Source organism: Motacilla alba, chromosome 7 (assembly GCF_015832195.1).
Source record: "Motacilla alba alba isolate MOTALB_02 chromosome 7, Motacilla_alba_V1.0_pri, whole genome shotgun sequence".
In the NCBI taxonomy this organism is placed as follows: Eukaryota; Metazoa; Chordata; class Aves; order Passeriformes; family Motacillidae; genus Motacilla; species Motacilla alba.
The window spans coordinates 9,619,076-9,643,567 of record NC_052022.1 but is presented as its reverse complement, the minus strand read 5'-3'; the positions used below and the strand labels follow the sequence as shown (position 1 = coordinate 9,643,567).

The 24,492-nt window shown below is 47.3% G+C and overlaps 1 protein-coding gene across 13 annotated transcripts in view; it reads right to left on the bottom strand.

Moving 5' to 3' along the window:
• Positions 1-3,353: 3,353 nt before the first annotated feature.
• Positions 3,354-24,492, bottom strand: part of MUC13 (mucin 13, cell surface associated) — a 31,363-nt gene continuing 10,224 nt past the window's right edge. For 10 of the 13 annotated variants that reach the window (XM_038143332.1, XM_038143331.1, XM_038143337.1 and 7 more), the window contains 19 exons: positions 24,385-24,447; positions 23,243-23,305; positions 22,100-22,162; positions 20,958-21,020; positions 19,815-19,877; positions 18,672-18,734; positions 17,529-17,591; positions 16,386-16,448; positions 15,802-15,852; positions 14,203-14,322; positions 13,187-13,293; positions 11,561-11,619; positions 10,058-10,209; positions 8,612-8,758; positions 7,389-7,500; positions 6,139-6,176; positions 5,509-5,596; positions 5,078-5,282; positions 3,354-4,230 (listed from right to left, as the gene is read on the bottom strand). In XM_038143332.1, the coding sequence (XP_037999260.1) occupies positions 4,180-4,230; positions 5,078-5,282; positions 5,509-5,596; positions 6,139-6,176; positions 7,389-7,500; positions 8,612-8,758; positions 10,058-10,209; positions 11,561-11,619; positions 13,187-13,293; positions 14,203-14,322; positions 15,802-15,852; positions 16,386-16,448; positions 17,529-17,591; positions 18,672-18,734; positions 19,815-19,877; positions 20,958-21,020; positions 22,100-22,162; positions 23,243-23,305; positions 24,385-24,447 (1,634 nt within the window). In that variant the 3' untranslated portion in view covers positions 3,354-4,179. The remainder of the gene's footprint in view (positions 4,231-5,077; positions 5,283-5,508; positions 5,597-6,138; positions 6,177-7,388; positions 7,501-8,611; positions 8,759-10,057; positions 10,210-11,560; positions 11,620-13,186; positions 13,294-14,202; positions 14,323-15,801; positions 15,853-16,385; positions 16,449-17,528; positions 17,592-18,671; positions 18,735-19,814; positions 19,878-20,957; positions 21,021-22,099; positions 22,163-23,242; positions 23,306-24,384; positions 24,448-24,492) is intronic. The other 3 variants (XM_038143338.1, XM_038143334.1, XM_038143341.1) reach the window with 1 other exon arrangement.

The following is a 24,492-nucleotide window of genomic DNA, read 5'->3' as shown; positions in this document are numbered from 1 at the left end:
GCTAGGCTGGCCTTGCTGTAGATTGTGGGTTATTGAACCACAAATTACCTTAGGATCCTCTGTCTCTGGGTTGTACCAAGGCCCAGTCACCTTCCTGAGCCTGGGATGAAGTTAAGGTAGTCTCCCCTAAACCAGCTAGGAGCAGTCATGTTCACCAGGACACCTGCCTGAATCCCTTCAACCCCCACCTGAGTTTCCCCACTCTCCACACTAGGAGTTTCTGTTGGGAAACCGATGAAAACATCTCGCCAGAGGAGAGGCTCCTTTTCCCTCACCCCTGTCCCCCCTGTTGGAAGGAGTGCTGTCATTCACCTTGGAACCAGCCAGCCATCAAACTCAAGGTACACAAGAAGTGGAAAGTCAAGCCTCTTGGTCTGCAGTGGCATCTTACCTTCCATGTTCACTTTTGCTTGTTCATGCCTCCAGCCTGGCACATTGCATGCAGGGCCTGTAAAAACAGTCTCCCAGAGGAAACAAGGAGTGGCTTCCTCCAGCAGGCAACCAGAAAAAATGCAAAGTGCTTCCTGCTTTCAGGCCTGAAAGGTGCTGCTTTCACCTGCAAGTCTGGATGCTGGGCTTTGCTGGGGAATGTGTTGATGCAGAGGTTCAGCTCTCAGTTTTGAGGCTGGTTTCAGGTGTGAGCAGTGCTAACAGCAGCAGGCCTGATCGACCCACCCGTTCCTAGCCTGCCATCCTGTTGCATTCCTGAGCTGCAGCTCCCCTAAGGCAGCTGCCCAGACCCAGGTTCTTACCCCATCGCCATCCACAGCAACCACCATACCCCTCCCCTCCCACCCCACATTGCTTGAATATGCTTGGGTACATCTAAATAAATGTAGAATGGCATTTGGCTGAAGCTATCCCAATATTCCCAAGCAAGTATGTGTTATAACCAGGCAAACCTCTGTCCCAGCTCCTTCAGCACACCCTGTGCAGACATGCCAAGCAATTGCACTCTCCAGAGTGACTTTTGGTCTAGGATAAAAGTTGGTGGCAGATTTGAGTGGCAGCCTCTTCCCAGCTCCTCTGCAAGTCATGCGCCAGCAGGACACTCTGCTTCCCAAGGACATGCTGCACCTCAAGGGTGAAGATGGATGGGAGAACCCAGGATGCAAAATGAGTTGTGGCAGACCCCTGGAGCCTCTCAGCCTGCCTACAGGCATGTCCACACTCACACTGACAGTGAGGACCCAACTCAGCTCCTTTCCTATGCCTACTTGGATTCTGAAGGATGTGCAGCTGAAACAAAGCATGAGTCTAGAGGCAGCAGTCATAAAATTCAACAAAGAGCTATTTTCCATGATGACATTTCCCAGAATAGTCACACATTGCTAATAGACAAACAGGAGTGAAATATCTGGGAGTTTGCCCTTTCGGTACAGAATTCCAGTCCAGATAAAAGAACTGTAACAGCCTTTGAAATGCTAAAAAGGAGCAGGCTCACAGTGGTATCTGATTGCCCCTCCCCAGCACAGGCTAAATGAGAACTAGTAGCAGTTGCAGAAATTAGCTTTGAATTAGAGCAATGAAAATTCCTCTGCAGTTAAATGATGCAAACACCTGACTGTTTTTGCTGGTTTTATTACCAGTGATAGCACATGTCGGGATATCACACCCTCAATAAAGTTTTACTGCATTAAAGTTTCTCGTTCAGCATTCAGCTGCATTTCCAACCTCTGTTGCTTTGCAAAAGAATAGGAGATAACACTTAAAAGCCTTTCCACATGCCTCTCTAGCAGGTTACTGTTACATGTATTTTATGCATGGAGCCAATTTACCTCAGGGAAAGACCACGATGACCATTCCAGTGGGCTGTTACTGTTGATAAAGAAAATCCTTTTCATTCAGCTCCATGTAAGCCCAGGTTCCAGTCTGCCATACAAAGATTGGGAGGAGGACGTATCCAAGCAAAAGCAGCCAGCTGAAGCAAACTGAGCTTCATGACTTTTGGCCAGTTTCTGCCTTTATCCCATCCATTTCCCAGTGTCTAACCACATGCAAACTTCCCCAGAGTGGAGTCTGCATGGGGTTTACAGAGTGCTGCCGAGCAGAACATTTTCCTGCTGCTGAAAAGTCAGAGAAAAGGGGGAAAGAAAAGGACTGAGCTGAAGGATTAGAGGCTGGGAGCATCTCCTTCACCCAGGTTATTGTGGAGACACACAGGGCTCAAAGAAAAAGAAGGGGGCAGCAGCAAGGTGGGGGGGAGGGAGCTGGTCCAGCTTGTAGGGCTTTTCTAGCTGGAGGAAAAATGGGTCTCTCTGCCTCTTGTGATAAGTGTAGCCACCGTGCCTTGCTTTGCCCCTCAGAGGACAGTACTCTCAGAGGAAGTCAAGAAAATAAGACCAAATGCCTCCCCATCCTCTGAGCAAGGTCTCATGAGTAGTTAAATCCAGCTAGCCCTGCTCCCATGGAGCCATGCTGAGCGTGCAGAGATGCACACAGATGGTGGGGTTGGCTGAGGCCATCAGAACCTGGTCTCTTCCAGACCCTGCCAATGGCAGACACTCTGCAGCCAGGTGACAGCAGCAAAGGGGACAGGAGTGAACTGGAAGAAACAATGAAGCCTCAGGAAAACAACAGAGAGAAAATGGCACCTTTTCTCACCAGGCTACTTCTGAGAAAGCAGGGTCTGCCTCCTTTTGCGAGAGAAGCCACATGAGAAAGATCAGGACTATTTAGGTCTCAGCTTTCAATCATTCAGCTGCCAAGTGGGAGCTGGTTTTGATCATGGAGAGGCTGGAAACAAGCATCTGCATGGACATCCTGGTAACCTCTGCAGCCACATACAGTGTTCTGTACACTGACCCCCAAACTTGTCATTTAAACTGAAAGACACTTTTCATCTGGGCCAGTAACAGCTGCCATCAGACAGAGCAGAGCTGGTCCAGCATTCTCAAAGGAGGCCCAGCTGTAGTAACTACACAGTTCCCACCAAAAGCAATCACTGAATATTGGTGCAAGTCTCACAATAATAAACATTTTAACTTCATTAATGCTTAATAACACTTCTGAACTTGTGAGTGAAACCTGGGTGCTGAAACTCATCTGTGCACACTTGTGTCTAAATTCTGCATAAATTTTAACATAAAATAGTCTCTGGAGTTTTTTTAAAAAAACCCACTTAAATCCCTGGGAGGAACATAAGAAAATGGTACTGAGAAAAATAATATTTAATAGGAAAAGTTAATCTGCATATATAAAAACCAAAACACAAAATACAACAGAATTAAATGATTATTTAAATGATTATAATCTATAAATATATGTACATGTGTGCATATAAGTATTTTATATAAATATATTGTTAATGCCAGTCAACAGATAATGCACACTCAGTAAAACACAGTAAAATATAAATTCTTTTGCAGACAGATTTATTGACTGCATGTAAGAAATTTAAAAATACCCCAAACACCAAGCTTATTATCATTCAAACATAAAGACTGCAGAAGAAAGAAAAATGCTAACACTTTCCACAGGAGCTAAAAATCTAAAATCAATGCAGTTTTGCAAGATGAAGAAGAATAGTGTTTGTTTGTAGATATTGTATCTTGCCATTGTATTGGGAAAGAAGGCTGTGGAAAAGGTCAGATAAGTTCCATTGTCTCACACAACCCATGTCAGCAGAGATCTGAACAGAATGCATTCAGATATTGAGAGGTTGAGGAGGGTGAAAAAACCTGTATCTAATATAGTAAAGTGAAACAGTTCAGATTCTCATGAAAAATAGTTTTCATCTACCCAAAGCCGTAGTTCAAATTAAGTGAGCACAAATCCAAGTGAAGCTCTGGGTACTGATGTTTTTCAGCATCACTCATACTGCCTGGACCATCTTCCAGAAGAACTGAAAACCAGCAGGGTTAAAATCCAGGTATCTTGTGTACACTCACTCTCTTGCCTCATTGAAGAAGTGTAATGTTTATTGGAGCACATTAGTTCTTTTAAAAGAAGTCCTCTTCTTCTACCTACTCCCTAACATTTTTCCCTTATTTCAAAGTTGTCCATGATCTCTTTCAAGCAGGAATCTTCCTCTAGAAAATCTTGAGAGAATCTGGGGTTAAGGACCTTGTTGTCTCTTCTGCTGAAGTAACTGCATTGGTGAGAGGCTGTGAAGCCCTTTGCTCTGATCCAGTGTTGTGGTGGTCATCCATCCTTCCATCCTTCTGCTGCTCTGGTCACTCAGTATCTGCTCTGTGTCCTAAAGCCCATGGGCTCCCGTGATATTTCGTACTACAGAGAATTTTCAGACAAGAAAAGAAGAGAAATAAGGACTCACAAAGATCATCAAGTCTAACATTTGCATGAATGTCCCATACAGGATTTGATCCCACAACCTTGGTGTTATCAACCCAAACTGAGCTAATCTCAAGCCTCTGCTTCTTCTGTGGCTCCCTTGCAGAATTCAAAGATAAATCAGCCTTTTAATTTGGAACACGCCTTCCACATAATGACACACCTCTGCTGACCAGGCTCCCCTGGGCCACAGCAGTGCAAAAACTGTTCTATATTATTCATGGCACGGCACACCTTTCCCCTCTGCAAATGCTCTTGCTGAACACGGCAGCAGCAGCCAGGTGGGAGGACACAACCCCCTGGGCATCAGCTTGATCTGACTGTGAGTCTTGCATGAGGCTGGGAGGTGCCACTGCAGCACCTGTTGACTCTACAGCAGCCTAAAAGAAGCTCAGGTGGCAGCAGCCTGTGATGCTTGATGCATCCTTGTACTGAGGGATGACTTTGGCTGGTGCAGACAAATATCCTATGACGCAGCAGGCCACTGGGCAGCCAAGCTCTTGCTTTGACTCTTGCTTTTCACATATCCATCCTGTGGCTCAAGGATGACTAGTGGGGCTTTAGAAAGGTCTTCATGAGTGCTGATCTCTGCATTGAGGAAAATTTCTGCATTAAGACAACTTTTTCTAGCTACAGCTACAGTTGTTTGGGTGCCTTTATACCCCTTTGGCCTTCTAGACCAAGGGAGGATGTACAGAGGGGAGCTTAGGTTCCAACAATGTCTGTAGCCCACAGTGCTACTGTTCAGGAATTCCATTCCCACAGGACTATGTGAAACACTTACCAAATCATCATAATCCCTCTCTGGAAAACGATCTCTGTTTGCAGAACGCATTTCATAGGGGTTGTTGGGCTGATATCCTGGGTTTGCGTGGCCAGAAGTGGTCTGGACCCTGGGGAACATGCTTGGTCTGTCCTCAGAGGTGTTCATGTCAGAATACCCTGACTTGATCAGGCTCCTCTTCTCTGGATTTTGTTTGTGCTTTGCTCTTCAGAGATGAAAGAACAAAGGAGATTTTAAAAGACTATTTAGTGTGCCTTACTTATTAAGTCCAACTTAGTGATTTGTCCACTCCCACATTATTTTGAACACTCAGCCCCATTCTGAAGCATGCAACAGATTTTTATAGCATGTTTTCTTTTCAGCTAGTGCAAAACCCTTATTTTGAACACACAGCAAAGCAGTTTCTATTCAACTGCAAGAAATACTCTTACCTGACTGAAACAACAGAGACTGCTATCACTAAGCACAGGATAATGGCTCCAAACACTGTGCCCACTATTATAAGGATGAGTTCACTATCTGGGGGGAAAAACAGCAAAAAAGAAATGTGTCAATTGATAACTCGCAGTGAATATTGGAAAATAAGGGAAGGGGAGGGGAGGGGAAGGGGAAGGGGAAGGGGAAAGGGAAGGGATTTATTTTCAGGCTCCTTGCGCTTACAACATTTTGTGGTCACAGAAAGATGTAAATTAAGGATATGCATTAAAGACCATCTCTGATGGATGGCTGTTTTGACTCCAGCTCTAGGTCCTAATACTATGCACTGAATGGTTTTACACATAGTTATAGGTAAGGGACAGGAACAACTGGGAGGATGTAGGGGTTGTTTAAGCTAGTATTGATACTAAACTATAGTTAGGTATCAAATAGGCTCTTCCCATGCCCTATGCACACAAGACAACAGAGAAATTTCACTTTTTTTTCCCCCAACATAGTTTTTCTATAAATACAGAATGGTGGCACCCCTAAAGGCTACCACTTTTTTTGTTATCTCAGACAGATTAAGCATTACCAGGTATTTTTCAAGACCATAATTAAAAATCAGAAATTATTATACTTACTGTCAGTGCAGTCCTCCCCAGAGTAGCCCACTGAACAACTACAGGAGAGAAAAAATAAAAAGGGGAAAGAAATAAAGAGAGAAAGAGAAAAAGAGAGAAAGAGAGAAAGAGAGAAAGAGAGAAAGAGAGAAAGAGAGAAAGAGAGAAAGAGAGAAAGAGAGAAAGAGAGAAAGAGAGAAAGAGAGAAAGAGAGAAAGAGAGAAAGAGAGAAAGAAAAGATGATCTTTAGGATCCCTTTTAATCCAAACCATTCAATGATCACAAAACAATACTATATTTCCCCCTTTTGTCAGCAATTTCTCCACAAAGTGTGTTCACTACAGGTTTCCTCTTTAACCCTGTCATACTGTTAAATTATTTACTTTCATTAAAGTGAAACAATCAGATTTTCAGAGTGACTGGTGATCTCAGCACTTAAAGTTTCAGGTTCTCGGTCTGAAAAATGTTAAAAGGACCTAATTTTTCTAAAGAACTAAACTCTACACCCTGAGCCACTTAGAATTGCTACACAATGTCTTTAACAAAAGCCTCAGTATAAGGCCTATAAGGACTGGTAACTCTATCTTCCTCTCGTTTAGTAGTTTCTTATATTTAAAAGGTATCTCCTTTATGGTAAGAAATGTTCAATTTGCAGCAGTAATAACTACAAAAAGAGCTGAATTAATGGATATGGGGAGGGAGTCTCTCTGTTTATCCACCAGAGGAGAGCACAACCAGTCACTCACTTGGCCTCACCAGCAAACACCCTTGTTCTGTTCTGATCCTGAGCTGACAGAAATCATTTCAGAGAGAAATCCAAGCAGGAATTAAGATCTGAAAGTTATTGGGAAACAATCCCCTCTGATAGCAGTGCAAACATTGCAGGGACTGGAGGCACGCTTTGCTCTAATGCCTGTTGCTTACTAAACACTTGAGCAGAGCAGCTCCCGTGGCTCAGCCCCGCTGCCAGAGCAGTTTGTGTTTATGGGGTGAAGTACTTGATCCTCTTCACTGACTCAGGGGTGACCTTGGGGCTCCTTGCCTTTGCTCCCAGGTGTTATGAGTGCACACAAAAGACTAATGCCAAGGAGTGAGAACGCCACAACTTGTGACACCCCAACTTGTGACAGCCCCTGCTCTCCCCCTGGGGCATCTCTCTGGTTCACGTGGCTGCAGCCTGTTCTTCTGGGCTGCAGCTGGCCCTGTGGTAGAGTTCTTCTCCCCTGCCTTCACCTACAACACAGGAATGTCACAAAAAGCTGAGTACTCACGCCACACATTCTCCAGCCTCCTTTTTAAAGTTAATCATACATTTGCAAGTAGGACCCCCTTCTTCTTGTACGCAGTACTTGTGTTTTGCTGCAGAGCAGTTTTGACTGCAAACTGTATTTTCAGGGAGAAAAACATGAGAGAATTGCAGACAGAAGATTATTTTATTTCTCTGGAAACACACCCCCACTCCTCTCCTGTGCTTTAAAGCATCCAAATGGTTTTTTTTTAGGGAATGTACCCATGTAAAGCAAAAAATGAAATATAAAATCACAAAATTAGAAGTAAACAGGCTGTGTTCAAAACCATCCAACTTCATCAAAAAGGAAATCTGGCTAGGCTGCATCTTCCATAGGCAAGCAATGGCCTGAAGTTTGATCTCACAGCAGATGATTTGTATGGCAAACTGCATGAGTTTTAGTCAGGCGTGAGACCACAAAGGCCTACACTGGATCCCATCTCACTGGGATTTATTGTAGCCAGCTTTCATAACTTTATCATGGATTTTTGAATTATTTTTTGTTTTTCTTAAAATCTTACACATTAGACTATTTTTTTAGTTCTGTAGTGTGAAAGTTTTAGTTTCCATAAGGAGAAAAGAAGGTATTTCTAAGAAAATTAGGTACACCACAGGGCTTTGGAGGATAGCTAAAATATAAACAGCACTCACTAAAAGACTCAAAACAAGAAAGTAAATAAAACCCTAACAACTAACAGTTTCCAAAAAATGACAGAAATCATTCTTCTCACAAAAGCCTGTCTAAATCCAGGTAATGCAAACTTGGAATTACAAACAAAGGACAGAGCCTTAACAGGCTATTGTAGTGCATCATGAGAGTTCCAGTTCTGTCAGCTTCCTTCAAGTAACTTGTAGAATTTATTCCCAAAATATGTCCCAGCAGAGAAGGCTGTGAGTATAGGATTCAACTGGTTCCATCCTTTACCTGTTTAGGTTTCAGTTGTTACCAGGACTCCAAGAGTGCATTTAAGGATTTGCCTACTCACTGGTTTCAGTGACTATTTTATCAAGTTTTAATAATTTATTCTACTGGAATAAAATTATAGACTTGTTCAAAGTGAAACGTGAGGATGTATTTCTACAGCTTTCTTAACAGGATGCACATTCCCTGATTTTCAGAGGCCAGCACATTTGCCCAGCACCTTTCTCAACAAGGGAATAAGCAGATCAGCCTTTCAGGGATAGATAGAGCAGCAAGGTTCTTACCTGAACAAGAACGATCATCCCATTCTGTCTTTTCTAAATCAGGTTTGCATTTGCATTCTGGAAACTCTTCCCCTTCCTCTTCCCCTTTCTCTTCCACACACGTTGTGGTTCTAAGATCACATTTATAAATATCACAATGTCTTCCCTCTTTAAAAGAGAAACAGGGAGCAAAGTTGAATACCATTTCATAGAAAGCAGTGCACTTGCCCAGTAAATCAAAGACCAATTATTGAATAATTCTAAATAGAAAAAAATTATAATTCCTTTTCTTGGGACATCAATATTGCAGACTTTCGGACCAGCCCTTGTTTTCTTCCTTGCTCTTTAACAGTTGAGGTCCTGCTTCCATCACATCTTCTGACCTTCTGTCTCTCAGCCTCCTTCAACTATATCCAAATCTCCCTGGCACCAGTCCATGAAAAGGGACATTCTTCCCATAAGTTCATATTCTGAAAACTAACTTTCTGACTCACCTTAAAAAAAAAAAAAAAAAAAAAAAAAGAACAAACCAAAAAACCTACAGAGAAAAACGATAACTATTCTCCTATTTTTTTTTCCACAACTGAACTGTGAGACCCAGATCCCATACAGTTCTAGAGATATACAAACATTTAAGGGCATGCAGCTCATTTCATGAGCTGCATTAGTATCCTGTTTGCCCAGTGTGGAGCTCTTTAGATCCATGCCCTTGTGCTGGGAATGGTTTAAAGACCTCAGTGCAAGGCATGCTGTAGAGGGATGTGACTGCACTGGTGTCTTGGGAGCTCTCAGGGATTTTCTATTTCCTTCTCACAGCTGAGGATACAGTCACCTTCAGACAACAATTTAAGCCATGAAACGGACTCTTCATTATTAGCTATGCCTTTTAAAAAAGCTGATTTCAAAATAGGAACTTGTATTAAAAAGAAAATAGAAAAAGCATCCTTATTTTAATTAGGAACTCCTTCTCCCAGTATTACACCTTTAATAATGCCAGACTTTACTGGTTTAAATCAACAAATCCCTTAGCTCAGTAGCTAATCAGTAAGGCCTCATTACAATTGTCATGGCTTATTATGGGAGAAGTCTAAAGAGAGTTTCATCCTATTTTGCCAGTAAAATACTGGCTTATTCTCAGAAGCATAATATATATCTCTATATATCTATTTTATCCTGATTTTTCCCACTTCTTAACACTCAGCAGGTTAAAACCACCATACCATTCCTTACCAGGGAAAAATATTTTCCTTTTCTTCTTTACACAGGATTAGGAAGCCTTAATAAGATGAAAGAGGCTAGCACTGAATTGTTGGCTCTTCAAAATTACCCAAGATTGACCATTCAGCTCCTTAAAATCAACAAGGCTTGTGATTTGATGGGCTCCTGTGCCCACCGAAATCTTCCAACCAGGTTTTAAAAATCTCTGTTTCTGCTGATTAGTTGCTTCCCTAGCAAGGAGTGACATACCCTCCCAAGAACCGACAAAGGACGGGTCATTCTCGATTGCCTTTTTTATTGCAGCGCTCACTGTAGCCTTAGTTACACTGGAGTTCTTCGTGAACAGGTTTGTCACTGTGACGTTCAGTCCTGGAGCAGCATTTCTGCTTTCCTTTAGAGGTCTGAAAAGGACAGATTGGACCATTTTAAAGTTTCACATAATCCATATGGATAGCAAGCCAGATGCAAAGATGAGAGAAAATTTCTGCCAAGTCTCCCTCTCTCCCCCAGTTTCTTTCTTCCCATAAAGTAGGTACTTGCCAAGAGACCTGAAAATGAGTGTAAGTCTTGCTCAGGAATACATTAACAGCCATCTTTCCAGTAGGTCCAGGTGTAAATAGGTAGCTGCTGGATTTAATGATAACAGCACTGCTCCTTTGTGTGCTTTTGATACACATCTGGCATTTTCTAGCTGGGTTAACCTCAAACCAGCTGCAGTGTGGAGAACCTCATCTCTCAGACCCTAACTTTCACATGCTTCCATCAGCCTGTGGCGTTATCCAGGCATGATGTGGAGAACCCACCTGAAGGGTGGTGAGGATAATTCAGGGCGTGACCACCATGAATGCAGAAGGGTCCGTTTGCCATGTAGAGCTATCTGGGCAGGCTACACACTATCTGGGCTGGGTTCAGCTCACAGCAACCTCCCTGGTGTGAGGTGGAGAGCAGCAGGGACTTCCCTGTTCTTCAGCTAAACCTCCTGCTGCCAGGATATGCATACAAATATCCTTAAGTGGCAGACTGCTGCAGTTCCTTGAGGTGTTACTGTGCCCCACGTCACACCTGCTCTGCTGGAACTCTGTGAGAACAACGTTCTGCTTAGCTGCTTAATCCCTGGTGTGCCCTGAAAGGGTTGACACTGTGTGCTAGCATGCCAGGTTTTGCTGGATAGGGGTTAGGAAACACAGAGAAGCTGGCACAGTAGGCACAGTCACCTGTAACAAATGGGGATGGGAAAAAAAGAGACATCTCACAGGGTCTACTTAGACCAGCAAGGGACCTATGTCCACAGCTACACCACAACCCATTCAGTAGCATCTTTGCTCAACCTGCCATCAGGAGACACCAACAAATGCACAATAAAATGCATTTGCTATGCCTTCTGTAACGAGGGTATTTTAATTAAACTGGGACTCCAAGCTAGGTAGCACTCCCCATGGTCACAGGAACTCGGAGTTAACTGTTTCTGTTAACTGAGTTTCAGACATGTCAGACATCACAGGGACTGCTAGCTACACAGTGCTGCATCCTACATGGAGCTAGAAGCAGGACACACAGTGTGGAGCTGCCTCAGCCTGCCCATTTCATGGAAATACTGGGGTAAAAACGGGGCCAGCATCCCTCCTTTATGGGGAAGCATTCTGAGCTGAACTCATCCCATATCTTTTATTGAACTGAGAACTTCACGGGAAACAGATTAAAATGAGGTATGTGGAAGTATGTACTATGCAAAAAACAAACCAGCAAACTTACTGAATTTTCCTGATGACAGTTTCTGTATAGCCTGATAGATGTTTGAAGGCCTCCCTAAACTATAAAAGAGAAAGAAATTTGAGTTCAAGGCAAGCAGAAACATAGACCAAAATCACATGAACCACTGAGGCTTCAGCAGTAAAGATTTTATACAGAATATGCTACTACAAGCACAAATAAAGCAAGGTGATGTGTTAAATCCACCAGGCAAGGTATTGCAGAAGAGGAACAGTGGAGTGGGGCTGTAGAATATTGATGGGAGGGCAGTGGGTTAACTGGCTGACAGCTACAGATACCCCTTTGCAAACTCATGGCTTAGGAGGGTGTCTCCACAGCACCATCTGTGTACAAGTAGGGGGAAGAGGGAGAAGTGGACCTCCTCACAGATGGCACATGTCCCTGAGAGGCAGTGAAGTGGGATCATCAGGGTCGATTTTGTGGGAAGAAGCACTCATGAAAGTGTTGGAAGCTGAACAGGATTAGAAGAAAAATCACTGCTCTCCCTCATGCTGTGTGAAGCAGGGAACAACCAATGGAGGCAGCTGCCTTCAACTGCCACAAAAGCAGGAGGCACCATGAGAAGAGGATGTCTAATTCAACTGAAATGAAAGATTAACTCTCTCTCTTTCTTTGTAATAAAATTCAAATTATTTTCTATGCTATTTTCACTTTTGCATTCTATTATGTATCTATTTTAGTCCTGCATGTGATGCTCTTCTGTAGCCATTTCATGAAAAAATGCTGGACAAAAAAATTGAGAAAATATTTTTTAACATTCTGGAGGAACAACTTTTGGTCACTTTCTGAGACAACATTCATAGTAAGCAGTATAATAATATGCAGAAATTGATAACCATTTTTGATCATTCCTGATTAATATCGTGAATATTTTTTAATCAGCTATCTGGTAAAGTTGCATATATATTCTTCCTTACTGCCAGAAAGAGAAATAAGCAAATCCACTTGTTTCAACATGGCAGTATAAATTAAACTGATCATCTTATTTCTCCAGGAAATCTATTACCAGATTTTATGTATAATCATAGAATTATAAAAAAATGTGCAGTATCCATTTCACTAATAACATTAAAATACTAATACTGGCAGACTTATGCAAGAGGGTTATTATTTGGTATTTAGACACAGCTGGACAGACATTTGGAAAAGTTTGTGCTGTGTAGAACAAACAATTTTCTTTCAAAAAAATTTAATCTGTTCATTTTTACTCATATCACTGAGTATTATTGAGCCTTCAGCAAACAGTGGAGATCAGAAACTCAACAGGCTGGAAAGCTTCACTCAGCCCCATTGTTTCTGGAGAGGGAATGGTGAAAGATGCAGAGAAATGTATGTGAGAACTCCCCAGAACAGAAGTGTTACTAAAAATGCAGATATTCCTTCAGGGATTCCCTTCACTTCAGCAAGAGCTGTGCATGTGCTCATCTGAGGGCAAAGTTCAAGTATTTCATTAATAGGTCTAAACTAATGTGAAGCATTCTTTGAAAGGAGTAGATCTCTCATAGAGAGGAACTTTTCTAGGCCCCACATAAAAGAGAGTGTCCTCTCTGTCTGCATGACATCCACTATAGCTTTAAATATATGGGGGGAAAAACCATTGTCACTCACAAATTCTGTTACGTTGTTCAACAGTTCTTGAAACTCTGTGGAATTTGCAATTTGAAGATTTTCACTGTAAGATGCGTTCACTGCAATGCTGACTGGGTATATTTTCCCTGGAATGAGAACAGAGAGTGTAAATTAGAAAGCATTCAAGAAAGCCCAGTTTCACCTTAGAGTTCTCCAGCTTTTAGGGATGGGGAAATACAATGCAGAAAATAAATCAGTGCTATTTTTCATATACAACAGGGATGAGTAGAGGACAAATCAATTCAGTCACAATGGGGGATGTATTTTGGCTGCCAGGGAAGAAGGCAGGATCCCGGGCCCAACCAATCTGTCCTGTTTATGAAACTGAGTAACATTAAACTGCCAGCATGGCCTGAAGCTACAAGACTTTTTGCTAGGTGTTACAGAATTTAGTGAGAAAAGAATGTATATTAAGTACTCCAAATTTGCAGCTATTAAGCAGCTAATGTGGTTCACTGTGGTTTACAGAGAAAGTAATTCAGAATCAACCTGCTTCTTAAGCCTCACAAGTAAATTTGAGAATCCTGCTTGCTGATCCTTAAACAAGAAGCCCTATTTTCTCACTCTCTTGGCCTTCAGAAGCATTTCAGAGATGCATTTCCGCAGGACTCGGATGAGTGTTTAGCAATGGGGAAAATCAATCTGGTTGTTCACAGGTCTTCATAAGTTTGGTCCTTTTAAAATCATTGTCATTAATATCAATGTCAGGTTTACACTTGCATTTTTTTCCTGCTTTTCACTCATTTTAATCTCCTGCACCCCTGACAGAGAATTCACTTTCTTTTCCTGGAATATTAACCTCCTTGGCTGTCACTGTTTTGCAAGATTGCAATCTAAGTCATTGTAGGAGTGGCTGCCTGCAAAGCAAGAAATCACTCAGCAGTCCCTTTCCCAGACTGATTGTGTTTTCAATTATAACATGACTACAAGCTACATGGGAAGCAAAATTCACCTGAGTAGGTAAATAAAAGCATCGACGCCCTTCTGCAACTCACCTTTGTAACAATTCTCATTGGTGTAGTAGTATCCATATTGGCACACACACATATAACTGCTTTGTAAGGAAACACATGTAGCTGAACTTGTTCTGCAAGGATCTCCATGGCAGAAGTCCACTAACACCAAGATGAAAGATATTGACATTAGGGTTTCTGTGAATTTCTGCAATAGCCAGTTCATATATAAAGTCATTCATATATTGAATAGGTCATATATACTTCTAGTAAGGGAATCTACCAGGTATGTTTTAGAGACTATAGATGCAATTGCAGAGCATACATCTATATATCTTGCTTGTTTAATGTATAGTAACTGTTTTCCCTACACAATCCAGCAGGATACCACAGTGAGGACACAAAGTATGGCTGAAATTCATTATCTGTCATACTGAGCATTCACAGTTCAACTCCACTTAATACAGCTAAAAGCAAATCAGAGAAAGAAGGTATACAAAGGCTTGGCAAAAGCAGTGACTGTTAAAAAAAGATAAACTGCAACAGCCTGTGTGTCTTTAATGCTGCACTGGTCCAAACCTGCCTTATTATGACAGTGTCATAGCACAGTCCTTTACTGCAGACACATCAATAAAATGAGGACTCCAGAGCAAATCATAATAGTATATTTTCTCAAAGCAATTATATATATTCTGTAAGGTTTTAGAGTATGTATTTTATATCTATACATAATTTAAGTGGTTAATAAGTAATTAAAATTTATATTTCTATACATCTTATATATAGGAAGGCAATTACAGTCCTCTTTCAAGATATCAAATTCTGGTTTTCACTCTGCCTTGTTTTTCACACTTCACAAGTGCAGTCTCATGGATGAGACATTTTCTGTGATATGGGGGGGAAAATAAAACACCTCATACCTCATTCATACCCAAAAAAACAAAAAGCAAAAACACTCAATGAATTTTCATTTCCTATGAGGTTCATATCCAAATATTTTTTCCAGAGAACCTAATGAAGCCAATTTTTTTTTTCCTGATGAAAAAGATCCCAAGCACAGTGCTACAACAATTGTGAACTCCTCCAAACACATTCCACTTGCAGCAAAGGCCCTCAGGGAAGAGTGGTGGGAAGATACAGCATTAAATGGGGACACTTTGCCTACACTGGAAGGCCCTACTGGGATGGAAAACGGTGGGGTATGGAGAGCTCCGAGACAGACACATGCACTGTCCCCCCAACACAACTCCTGGCCCCAGCCCCACGCCAGGGCGAGCCCCAGCTCCAACAGCCTCAGGCACGGCTCCCTGCAGAGCCAGCTCAGGCTGGCCTGGGCACCTCTTTGCAGGGATCCTGTTGTATCCCTGTTGCTGAAGGAGGCAAAGGCACCTAGAACGAAAAATGAAGCCTCCTTAAATCCTTCCCAACACATTCTCCCTGCAGCAAAGGCCAACAGGAGAAGAGGGAAGAGTGCAGGATATTCACAGCCAACATCTGGTCAGCTTAGTCTCTTCTGGAAGAGGAACTTGGAAACCCAGGCAGGGGAACACCCGCATGTCTGAGGGGGCTACACAGCTCCGTGGGACTGGGTTACTCCAAACTGTCGCTAGAAGATGCTGCATGAGCATTTTTGCTTTTTACCTGTAGGTGTTGAGGTGGCATCGGGATCTGTGCCATTTACAGTACTGTTACCTGAAGAACAGAAGAGAAGACACATGGCAGCACTGCCTGGCACCGTCCATTCAAAACGCATCAAGCTGGGACTGGAGAACGACAGGCATGGTCTGCCCCGTGATCCCCAGCCATGGCCCCTGGACTCTCCCTGCCGGGCTGTGCCCCAGATCCCTCCCTGCCCATGCTCCAACAGCCTTAGGAACAACTCCCTGAAGGGCCTGGGAACAGATCCCTGCCCCGGGCTTCGCTTTGCATGGATCACCTTGTACCCAGGCCTGCAGTGAGAGACAAAGCCAGCAAGCATGGAAAGAGCACCCTGCTCTAATGTTCCCCAACACATTTGCTTTACAACAACGATCAGTAGGGAAAAGATGGAAGAGTGGAAGAGTTTTCAAGATCATGGTCTGGGTTACTTTGTCTCCAGGGGGAGAAGAACTCTGAGAAACCCAGGCAGGGCAACTCCTCCCTGCTTGGGTATCTGCAGTGCTCCCTGAAGCTTGGGTACTGCAAGCATTCCCCAGAAGGGGAAGGCTGAAAGCTTTTCTCCTTACCTGAAGGTTCTGTGGGTTCCACCACTGGTGGGTCAGGTTTTGTTCCATTACCAGTACCGTTTCCTGAATAAGGGAAGAGAAGAGACATGGCAGCACTGCCTAGCATTCTTCAGAAAGCCTTGGGCAATTCTGTGTGTGTAGGACAAGTGCTGAGCAGGAAAGTGTCATAGATCTTTGTTTGCCTGAGCAAAGCCCTGAGTGCCCTTGCCCAGCCTCTTAGCTCTCCATGGCTCAGATGCCTGTGTCATCTGATGTCCCCAATGGCAGGACTCGAGCACATCTCAGAGAGGCAGTGCATGGCCTGCAACCCAGCTGTGCTCCCCAGTTGCAGCGTTCTCAGCCACAGGCACCCACGTGTCTCTATGCAGCAAAGACCCCTTTGCCTGCCCAAGGAAGCCCACAGCAGCCACAGGGACTCGGGGGATGCCATCAGACTGGGCACAGCCAGCACATCAGCAATCCCCATGGTGGCCTTCGGCACAGGCGCACGTGGGTGGAAGCCAGAGGCACAAAGTCTTTCCCAGTACTGGGCCATCATGATGGGGAGGTGGTCTGCTGGCAGGAGAGATGTGCTCATGCAAGCCCACCATGGAGGAGGAGCTGAGGGACAGAGTAGGCTGCCCCTCCTCAGAGTGATCCCGGCAGGAGCTTTGACCATTCTGGTTTGGGCTCCCCAGCATCAAGCTGGGAGTGGAGGACGACAGGCACAGTCTGCCCCATGGTCAATAGCCATGGCCCCTGGACTCTCCCTGCCGGGCTGTGCCCCAAATCCCTCCCTGCCCCTGCCCCAACAGCCTCAGGAGCAAATCCCTGCAGGGCCTGGGCTTCTCTTTGCATGGATCAACTTGTACCCTGCAACCCACTCCCAATGGCACAGGAGGCACAGGCAGCGAGCATACAATGAGCAGCCTGCTCTAATGTTCTCCAACACATTTGCTTTGGAACAAAGCCCAGTAGAGAAAGATGGAAGAGTGGAAGAGTTTTCAAGATCATGGTCTGGGTTACTTTGTCTCCAGGGGGAGAAGAACTCTGAGAAACCCAGGCAGGGCAACTCCTCCCTGCTTGGGTATCTGCAGTGCTCCCTGAAGCTTGGGTACTGCAAGCATTCCCCAGAAGGGGAAGGCTGAAAGCTTTTCTCCTTACCTGAAGGTTCTGTGGGTTCCACCACTGGTGGGTCAGGTTTTGTTCCATTACCAGTACCGTTTCCTGAATAAGGGAAGAGAAGAGACATGGCAGCACTGCCTAGCATTCTTCAGAAAGCCTTGGGCAATTCTGTGTGTATAGGAAAAGTGCTGAGCAGGAAAGTGCCATAGATCTTTGTTTGCCTGAGCAAAGCCCTGAGTGCCCTTGCCCAGCCTCTTAGCTCTCCATGGCTCAGATGCCTGTGTCATCTGATGTCCCCAATGGCAGGACTCGAGCACATCCCAGAGAGGCAGTGCATGGCCTGCAACCCAGCTGTGCTCCCCAGTTGCAGCGTTCTCAGCCACAGGCACCCACGTGTCTCTATGCAGCAAAGACCCCTTTGCCTGCCCAAGGAAGCCCACAGCAGCCACAGGAACTCGGGGGATGCCATCAGACTGGGCACAGCCGGCACATCAGCAATCCCCATGGTGGCCTTCGGCACAGGCACACGTGGGTGGAAGCCAGAGGCACAAAGTCTTTCCCAGTACTGGGCCATCATGATGGGGAGGTGGCCTGCTGGCAGGAGAGATGTGCTCATGCAAGCCCACCATGGAGGAGGAGCTGAGGGACAGAGTAGGCTGCCCCTCCTCAGAGTGATCCCGGCAGGAGCTTTGACCCTTCTGGTTTGGGCTCCCCAGCATCAAGCTGGGAGTGGAGGACGACAGGCACGGTCTGCCCCATGCTCAATAGCCATGGCCCCTGGACTCTCCCTGCCGGGCTGTGCCCCAAATCCCTCCCTGCCCCTGCTCCAACAGCCTCAGGAGCAAATCCCTGCAGGGCCTGGGCTTCTCTTTGCATGGATCAACTTGTACCCTGCAACCCACTCCCAATGGCACAGGAGGCACAGGCAGCGAGCATACAATGAGCAGCCTGCTCTAATGTTCTCCAACACATTTGCTTTGGAACAAAGCCCAGTAGAGAAAGATGGAAGAGTGGAAGAGTTTTCAAGATCATGGTCTGGGTTACTTTGTCTCCAGGGGGAGAAGAACTCTGAGAAACCCAGGCAGGGCAACTCCTCCCTGCTTGGGTATCTGCAGTGCTCCCTGAAGCTTGGGTACTGCAAGCATTCCCCAGAAGGGGAAGGCTGAAAGCTTTTCTCCTTACCTGAAGGTTCTGTGGGTTCCACCACTGGTGGGTCAGGTTTTGTTCCATTACCAGTACCGTTTCCTGAATAAGGGAAGAGAAGAGACATGGCAGCACTGCCTAGCATTGTTCAGAAAGCCTTGGGCAATTCTGTGTGTGTAGGACAAGTGCTGAGCAGGAAAGTGCCATAGATCTTTGTTTGCCTGAGCAAAGCCCTGAGTGCCCTTGCCCAGCCTCTTAGCTCTCCATGGCTCAGATGCCTGTGTCATCTGATGTCCCCAATGGCAGGACTCGAGCACATCCCAGAGAGGCAGTGCATGGCCTGCAACCCAGCTGTGCTCCCCAGTTGCAGCGTTCTCAGCCACAGGCACCCACGTGTCTCTATGCAGCAAAGACCCCTTTGCCTGCCCAAGGAAGCCCACAGCAGCCACAGGAACTCGGGGGATGCCATCAGACTGGGCACAGCCGGCACATCAGCAATCCCCATGGTGGCCTTCGGCACAGGCGCACGTGGGTGGAAGCCAGAGGCACAAAGTCTTTCCCAGTACTGGGCCATCATGATGGGGAGGTGGCCTGCTGGCAGGAGAGATGTGCTCATGCAAGCCCACCATGGAGGAGGAGCTGAGGGACAGAGTAGGCTGCCCCTCCTCAGAGTGATCCCGGCAGGAGCTTTGACCCTTCTGGTTTGGGCTCCCCAGCATCAAGCTGGGAGTGGAGGACGACAGGCACGGTCTGCCCCATGGTCAATAGCCATGGCCCCTGGACTCTCCCTGCCGGGCTGTGCCCCAAATCCCTCCCTGCCCCTGCTCCAACAGCCTCAGGAGCAAATCCCTGCAGGGCCTGGGCTTCTCTTTGCATGGATCAACTTGTACCCTGCAACCCACTCCCAATGGCACAGGAGGCACAGGCAGCGAGCATACAATGAGCAGCCTGCTCTAATGTTCTCCAACACATTTGCTTTGGAACAAAGCCCAGTAGAGAAAGATGGAAGAGTGGAAGAGTTTTCAAGATCATGGTCTGGGTTACTTTGTCTCCAGGGGGAGAAGAACTCTGAGAAACCCAGGCAGGGCAACTCCTCCCCGCTTGGGTATCTGCAGTGCTCCCTGAAGCTTGGGTACTGCAAGCATTCCCCAGAAGGGGAAGACTGAAAGCTTTTCTCCTTACCTGAAGGTTCTGTGGGTTCCACCACTGGTGGGTCAGGTTTTGTTCCATTACCAGTACCGTTTCCTGAATAAGGGAAGAGAAGAGACATGGCAGCACTGCCTAGCATTCTTCAGAAAGCCTTGGGCAATTCTGTGTGTATAGGAAAAGTGCTGAGCAGGAAAGTGCCATAGATCTTTGTTTGCCTGAGCAAAGCCCTGAGTGCCCTTGCCCAGCCTCTTAGCTCTCCATGGCTCAGATGCCTGTGTCATCTGATGTCCCCAATGGCAGGACTCGAGCACATCCCAGAGAGGCAGTGCATGGCCTGCAACCCAGCTGTGCTCCCCAGTTGCAGCGTTCTCAGCCACAGGCACCCACGTGTCTCTATGCAGCAAAGACCCCTTTGCCTGCCCAAGGAAGCCCACAGCAGCCACAGGAACTCGGGGGATGCCATCAGACTGGGCACAGCCGGCACATCAGCAATCCCCATGGTGGCCTTCGGCACAGGCACACGTGGGTGGAAGCCAGAGGCACAAAGTCTTTCCCAGTACTGGGCCATCATGATGGGGAGGTGGCCTGCTGGCAGGAGAGATGTGCTCATGCAAGCCCACCATGGAGGAGGAGCTGAGGGACAGAGTAGGCTGCCCCTCCTCAGAGTGATCCCGGCAGGAGCTTTGACCCTTCTGGTTTGGGCTCCCCAGCATCAAGCTGGGAGTGGAGGACGACAGGCACGGTCTGCCCCATGCTCAATAGCCATGGCCCCTGGACTCTCCCTGCCGGGCTGTGCCCCAAATCCCTCCCTGCCCCTGCTCCAACAGCCTCAGGAGCAAATCCCTGCAGGGCCTGGGCTTCTCTTTGCATGGATCAACTTGTACCCTGCAACCCACTCCCAATGGCACAGGAGGCACAGGCAGCGAGCATACAATGAGCAGCCTGCTCTAATGTTCTCCAACACATTTGCTTTGGAACAAAGCCCAGTAGAGAAAGATGGAAGAGTGGAAGAGTTTTCAAGATCATGGTCTGGGTTACTTTGTCTCCAGAGGGAGAAGAACTCTGAGAAACCCAGGCAGGGCAACTCCTCCCTGCTTGGGTATCTGCAGTGCTCCCTGAAGCTTGGGTACTGCAAGCATTCCCCAGAAGGGGAAGGCTGAAAGCTTTTCTCCTTACCTGAAGGTTCTGTGGGTTCCACCACTGGTGGGTCAGGTTTTGTTCCATTACCAGTACCGTTTCCTGAATAAGGGAAGAGAAGAGACATGGCAGCACTGCCTAGCATTGTTCAGAAAGCCTTGGGCAATTCTGTGTGTGTAGGACAAGTGCTGAGCAGGAAAGTGCCATAGATCTTTGTTTGCCTGAGCAAAGCCCTGAGTGCCCTTCCCTGCCTTTTAGCTCTCCCTGGCTCAGATGCCTGCGTCATCTGATGTCCCCAATGGCAGGACTTGAGCACATCCCAGAGTGGCAGTGCATGGCCTGCAACCCAGCTGTGCTCCCCAGTTGCAGCGTTCTCAGCCACAGGCACCCACGTGTCTCTATGCAGCAAAGACCCCTTTGCCTGCCCAAGGAAGCCCACAGCAGCCACAGGGACTCGGGGGATGCCATCAGACTGGGCACAGCCAGCACATCAGCAATCCCCATGGTGGCCTTCGGCACAGGCGCACGTGGGTGGAAGCCAGAGGCACAAAGTCTTTCCCAGTACTGGGCCATCATGATGGGGAGGTGGCCTGCTGGCAGGAGAGATGTGCTCATGCAAGCCCACCATGGAGGAGGAGCTGAGGGACAGAGTAGGCTGCCCCTCCTCAGAGTGATCCCGGCAGGAGCTTTGACCATTCTGGTTTGGGCTCCCCAGCATCAAGCTGGGAGTGGAGGACGACAGGCACGGTCTGCCCCATGGTCAATAGCCATGGCCCCTGGACTCTCCCTGCCGGGCTGTGCCCCAAATCCCTCCCTGCCCCTGCTCCAACAGCCTCAGGAGCAAATCCCTGCAGGGCCTGGGCTTCTCTTTGCATGGATCAACTTGTACCCTGCAACCCACTCCCAATGGCACAGGAGGCACAGGCAGCGATCTTACAATGAGCAGCCTGCTCTAATGTTCTCCAACACATTTGCTTTGGAACAAAGCCCAGTAGAGAAAGATGGAAGAGTGGAAGAGTTTTCAAGATCATGGTCTGGGTTACTTTGTCTCCAGGGGGAGAAGAACTCTGAGAAACCCAGGCAGGGCAACTCCTCCCTGCTTGGGTATCTGCAGTGCTCCCTGAAGCTTGGGTACTGCAAGCATTCCCCAGAAGGGGAAGGCTGAAAGCTTTTCTCCTTACCTGAAGGTTCTGTGGGTTCCACCACTGGTGGGTCAGGTTTTGTTCCATTACCAGTACCGTTTCCTGAATAAGGGAAGAGAAGAGACATGGCAGCACTGCCTAGCATTCTTCAGAAAGCCTTGGGCAATTCTGTGTGTATAGGAAAAGTGCTGAGCAGGAAAGTGCCATAGATCTTTGTTTGCCTGAGCAAAGCCCTGAGTGCCCTTGCCCAGCCTCTTAGCTCTCCATGGCTCAGATGCCTGTGTCATCTGATGTCCCCAATGGCAGGACTCGAGCACATCCCAGAGAGGCAGTGCATGGCCTGCAACCCAGCTGTGCTCCCCAGTTGCAGCGTTCTCAGCCACAGGCACCCACGTGTCTCTATGCAGCAAAGACCCCTTTGCCTGCCCAAGGAAGCCCACAGCAGCCACAGGAACTCGGGGGATGCCATCAGACTGGGCACAGCCGGCACATCAGCAATCCCCATGGTGGCCTTCGGCACAGGCGCACGTGGGTGGAAGCCAGAGGCACAAAGTCTTTCCCAGTACTGAGCCGTCATGATGGGGAGGTGGCCTGCTGGCAGGAGAGATGTGCTCATGCAAGCCCACCATGGAGGAGGAGCTGAGGGACAGAGTAGGCTGCCCCTCCTCAGAGTGATCCCGGCAGGAGCTTTGACCCTTCTGGTTTGGGCTCCCCAGCATCAAGCTGGGAGTGGAGGACGACAGGCACGGTCTGCCCCATGCTCAATAGCCATGGCCCCTGGACTCTCCCTGCCGGGCTGTGCCCCAAATCCCTCCCTGCCCCTGCTCCAACAGCCTCAGGAGCAAATCCCTGCAGGGCCTGGGCTTCTCTTTGCATGGATCAACTTGTACCCTGCAACCCACTCCCAATGGCACAGGAGGCACAGGCAGCGAGCATACAATGAGCAGCCTGCTCTAATGTTCTCCAACACATTTGCTTTGGAACAAAGCCCAGTAGAGAAAGATGGAAGAGTGGAAGAGTTTTCAAGATCATGGTCTGGGTTACTTTGTCTCCAGGGGGAGAAGAACTCTGAGAAACCCAGGCAGGGCAACTCCTCCCCGCTTGGGTATCTGCAGTGCTCCCTGAAGCTTGGGTACTGCAAGCATTCCCCAGAAGGGGAAGGCTGAAAGCTTTTCTCCTTACCTGAAGGTTCTGTGGGTTCCACCACTGGTGGGTCAGGTTTTGTTCCATTACCAGTACCGTTTCCTGAATAAGGGAAGAGAAGAGACATGGCAGCACTGCCTAGCATTGTTCAGAAAGCCTTGGGCAATTCTGTGTGTGTAGGACAAGTGCTGAGCAGGAAAGTGCCATAGATCTTTGTTTGCCTGAGCAAAGCCCTGAGTGCCCTTCCCTGCCTTTTAGCTCTCCCTGGCTCAGATGCCTGCGTCATCTGATGTCCCCAATGGCAGGACTTGAGCACATCCCAGAGTGGCAGTGCATGGCCTGCAACCCAGCTGTGCTCCCCAGTTGCAGCGTTCTCAGCCACAGGCATCCACGTGTCTCTATGCAGCAAAGACCCCTTTGCCTGCCCAAGGAAGCCCACAGCAGCCACAGGGACTCGGGGGATGCCATCAGACTGGGCACAGCCGGCACATCAGCAATCCCCATGGTGGCCTTCGGCACAGGCGCACGTGGGTGGAAGCCAGAGGCACAAAGTCTTTCCCAGTACTGGGCCATCATGATGGGGAGGTGGCCTGCTGGCAGGAGAGATGTGCTCATGCAAGCCCACCATGGAGGAGGAGCTGAGGGACAGAGTAGGCTGCCCCTCCTCAGAGTGATCCCGGCAGGAGCTTTGACCATTCTGGTTTGGGCTCCCCAGCATCAAGCTGGGAGTGGAGGACGACAGGCACGGTCTGCCCCATGCTCAATAGCCATGGCCCCTGGACTCTCCCTGCCGGGCTGTGCCCCAAATCCCTCCCTGCCCCTGCTCCAACAGCCTCAGGAGCAAATCCCTGCAGGGCCTGGGCTTCTCTTTGCATGGATCAACTTGTACCCTGCAACCCACTCCCAATGGCACAGGAGGCACAGGCAGCGAGCATACAATGAGCAGCCTGCTCTAATGTTCTCCAACACATTTGCTTTGGAACAAAGCCCAGTAGAGAAAGATGGAAGAGTGGAAGAGTTTTCAAGATCATGGTCTGGGTTACTTTGTCTCCAGCGGGAGAAGAACTCTGAGAAACCCAGGCAGGGCAACTCCTCCCCGCTTGGGTATCTGCAGTGCTCCCTGAAGCTTGGGTACTGCAAGCATTCCCCAGAAGGGGAAGGCTGAAAGCTTTTCTCCTTACCTGAAGGTTCTGTGGGTTTCACCTCTGGTGGGTCAGGTTCTGTTCCACTGTCAGTACCGTTTCCTGAATAAGGGAAGAGAAGAGACATGGCAGCACTGCCTAGCATTG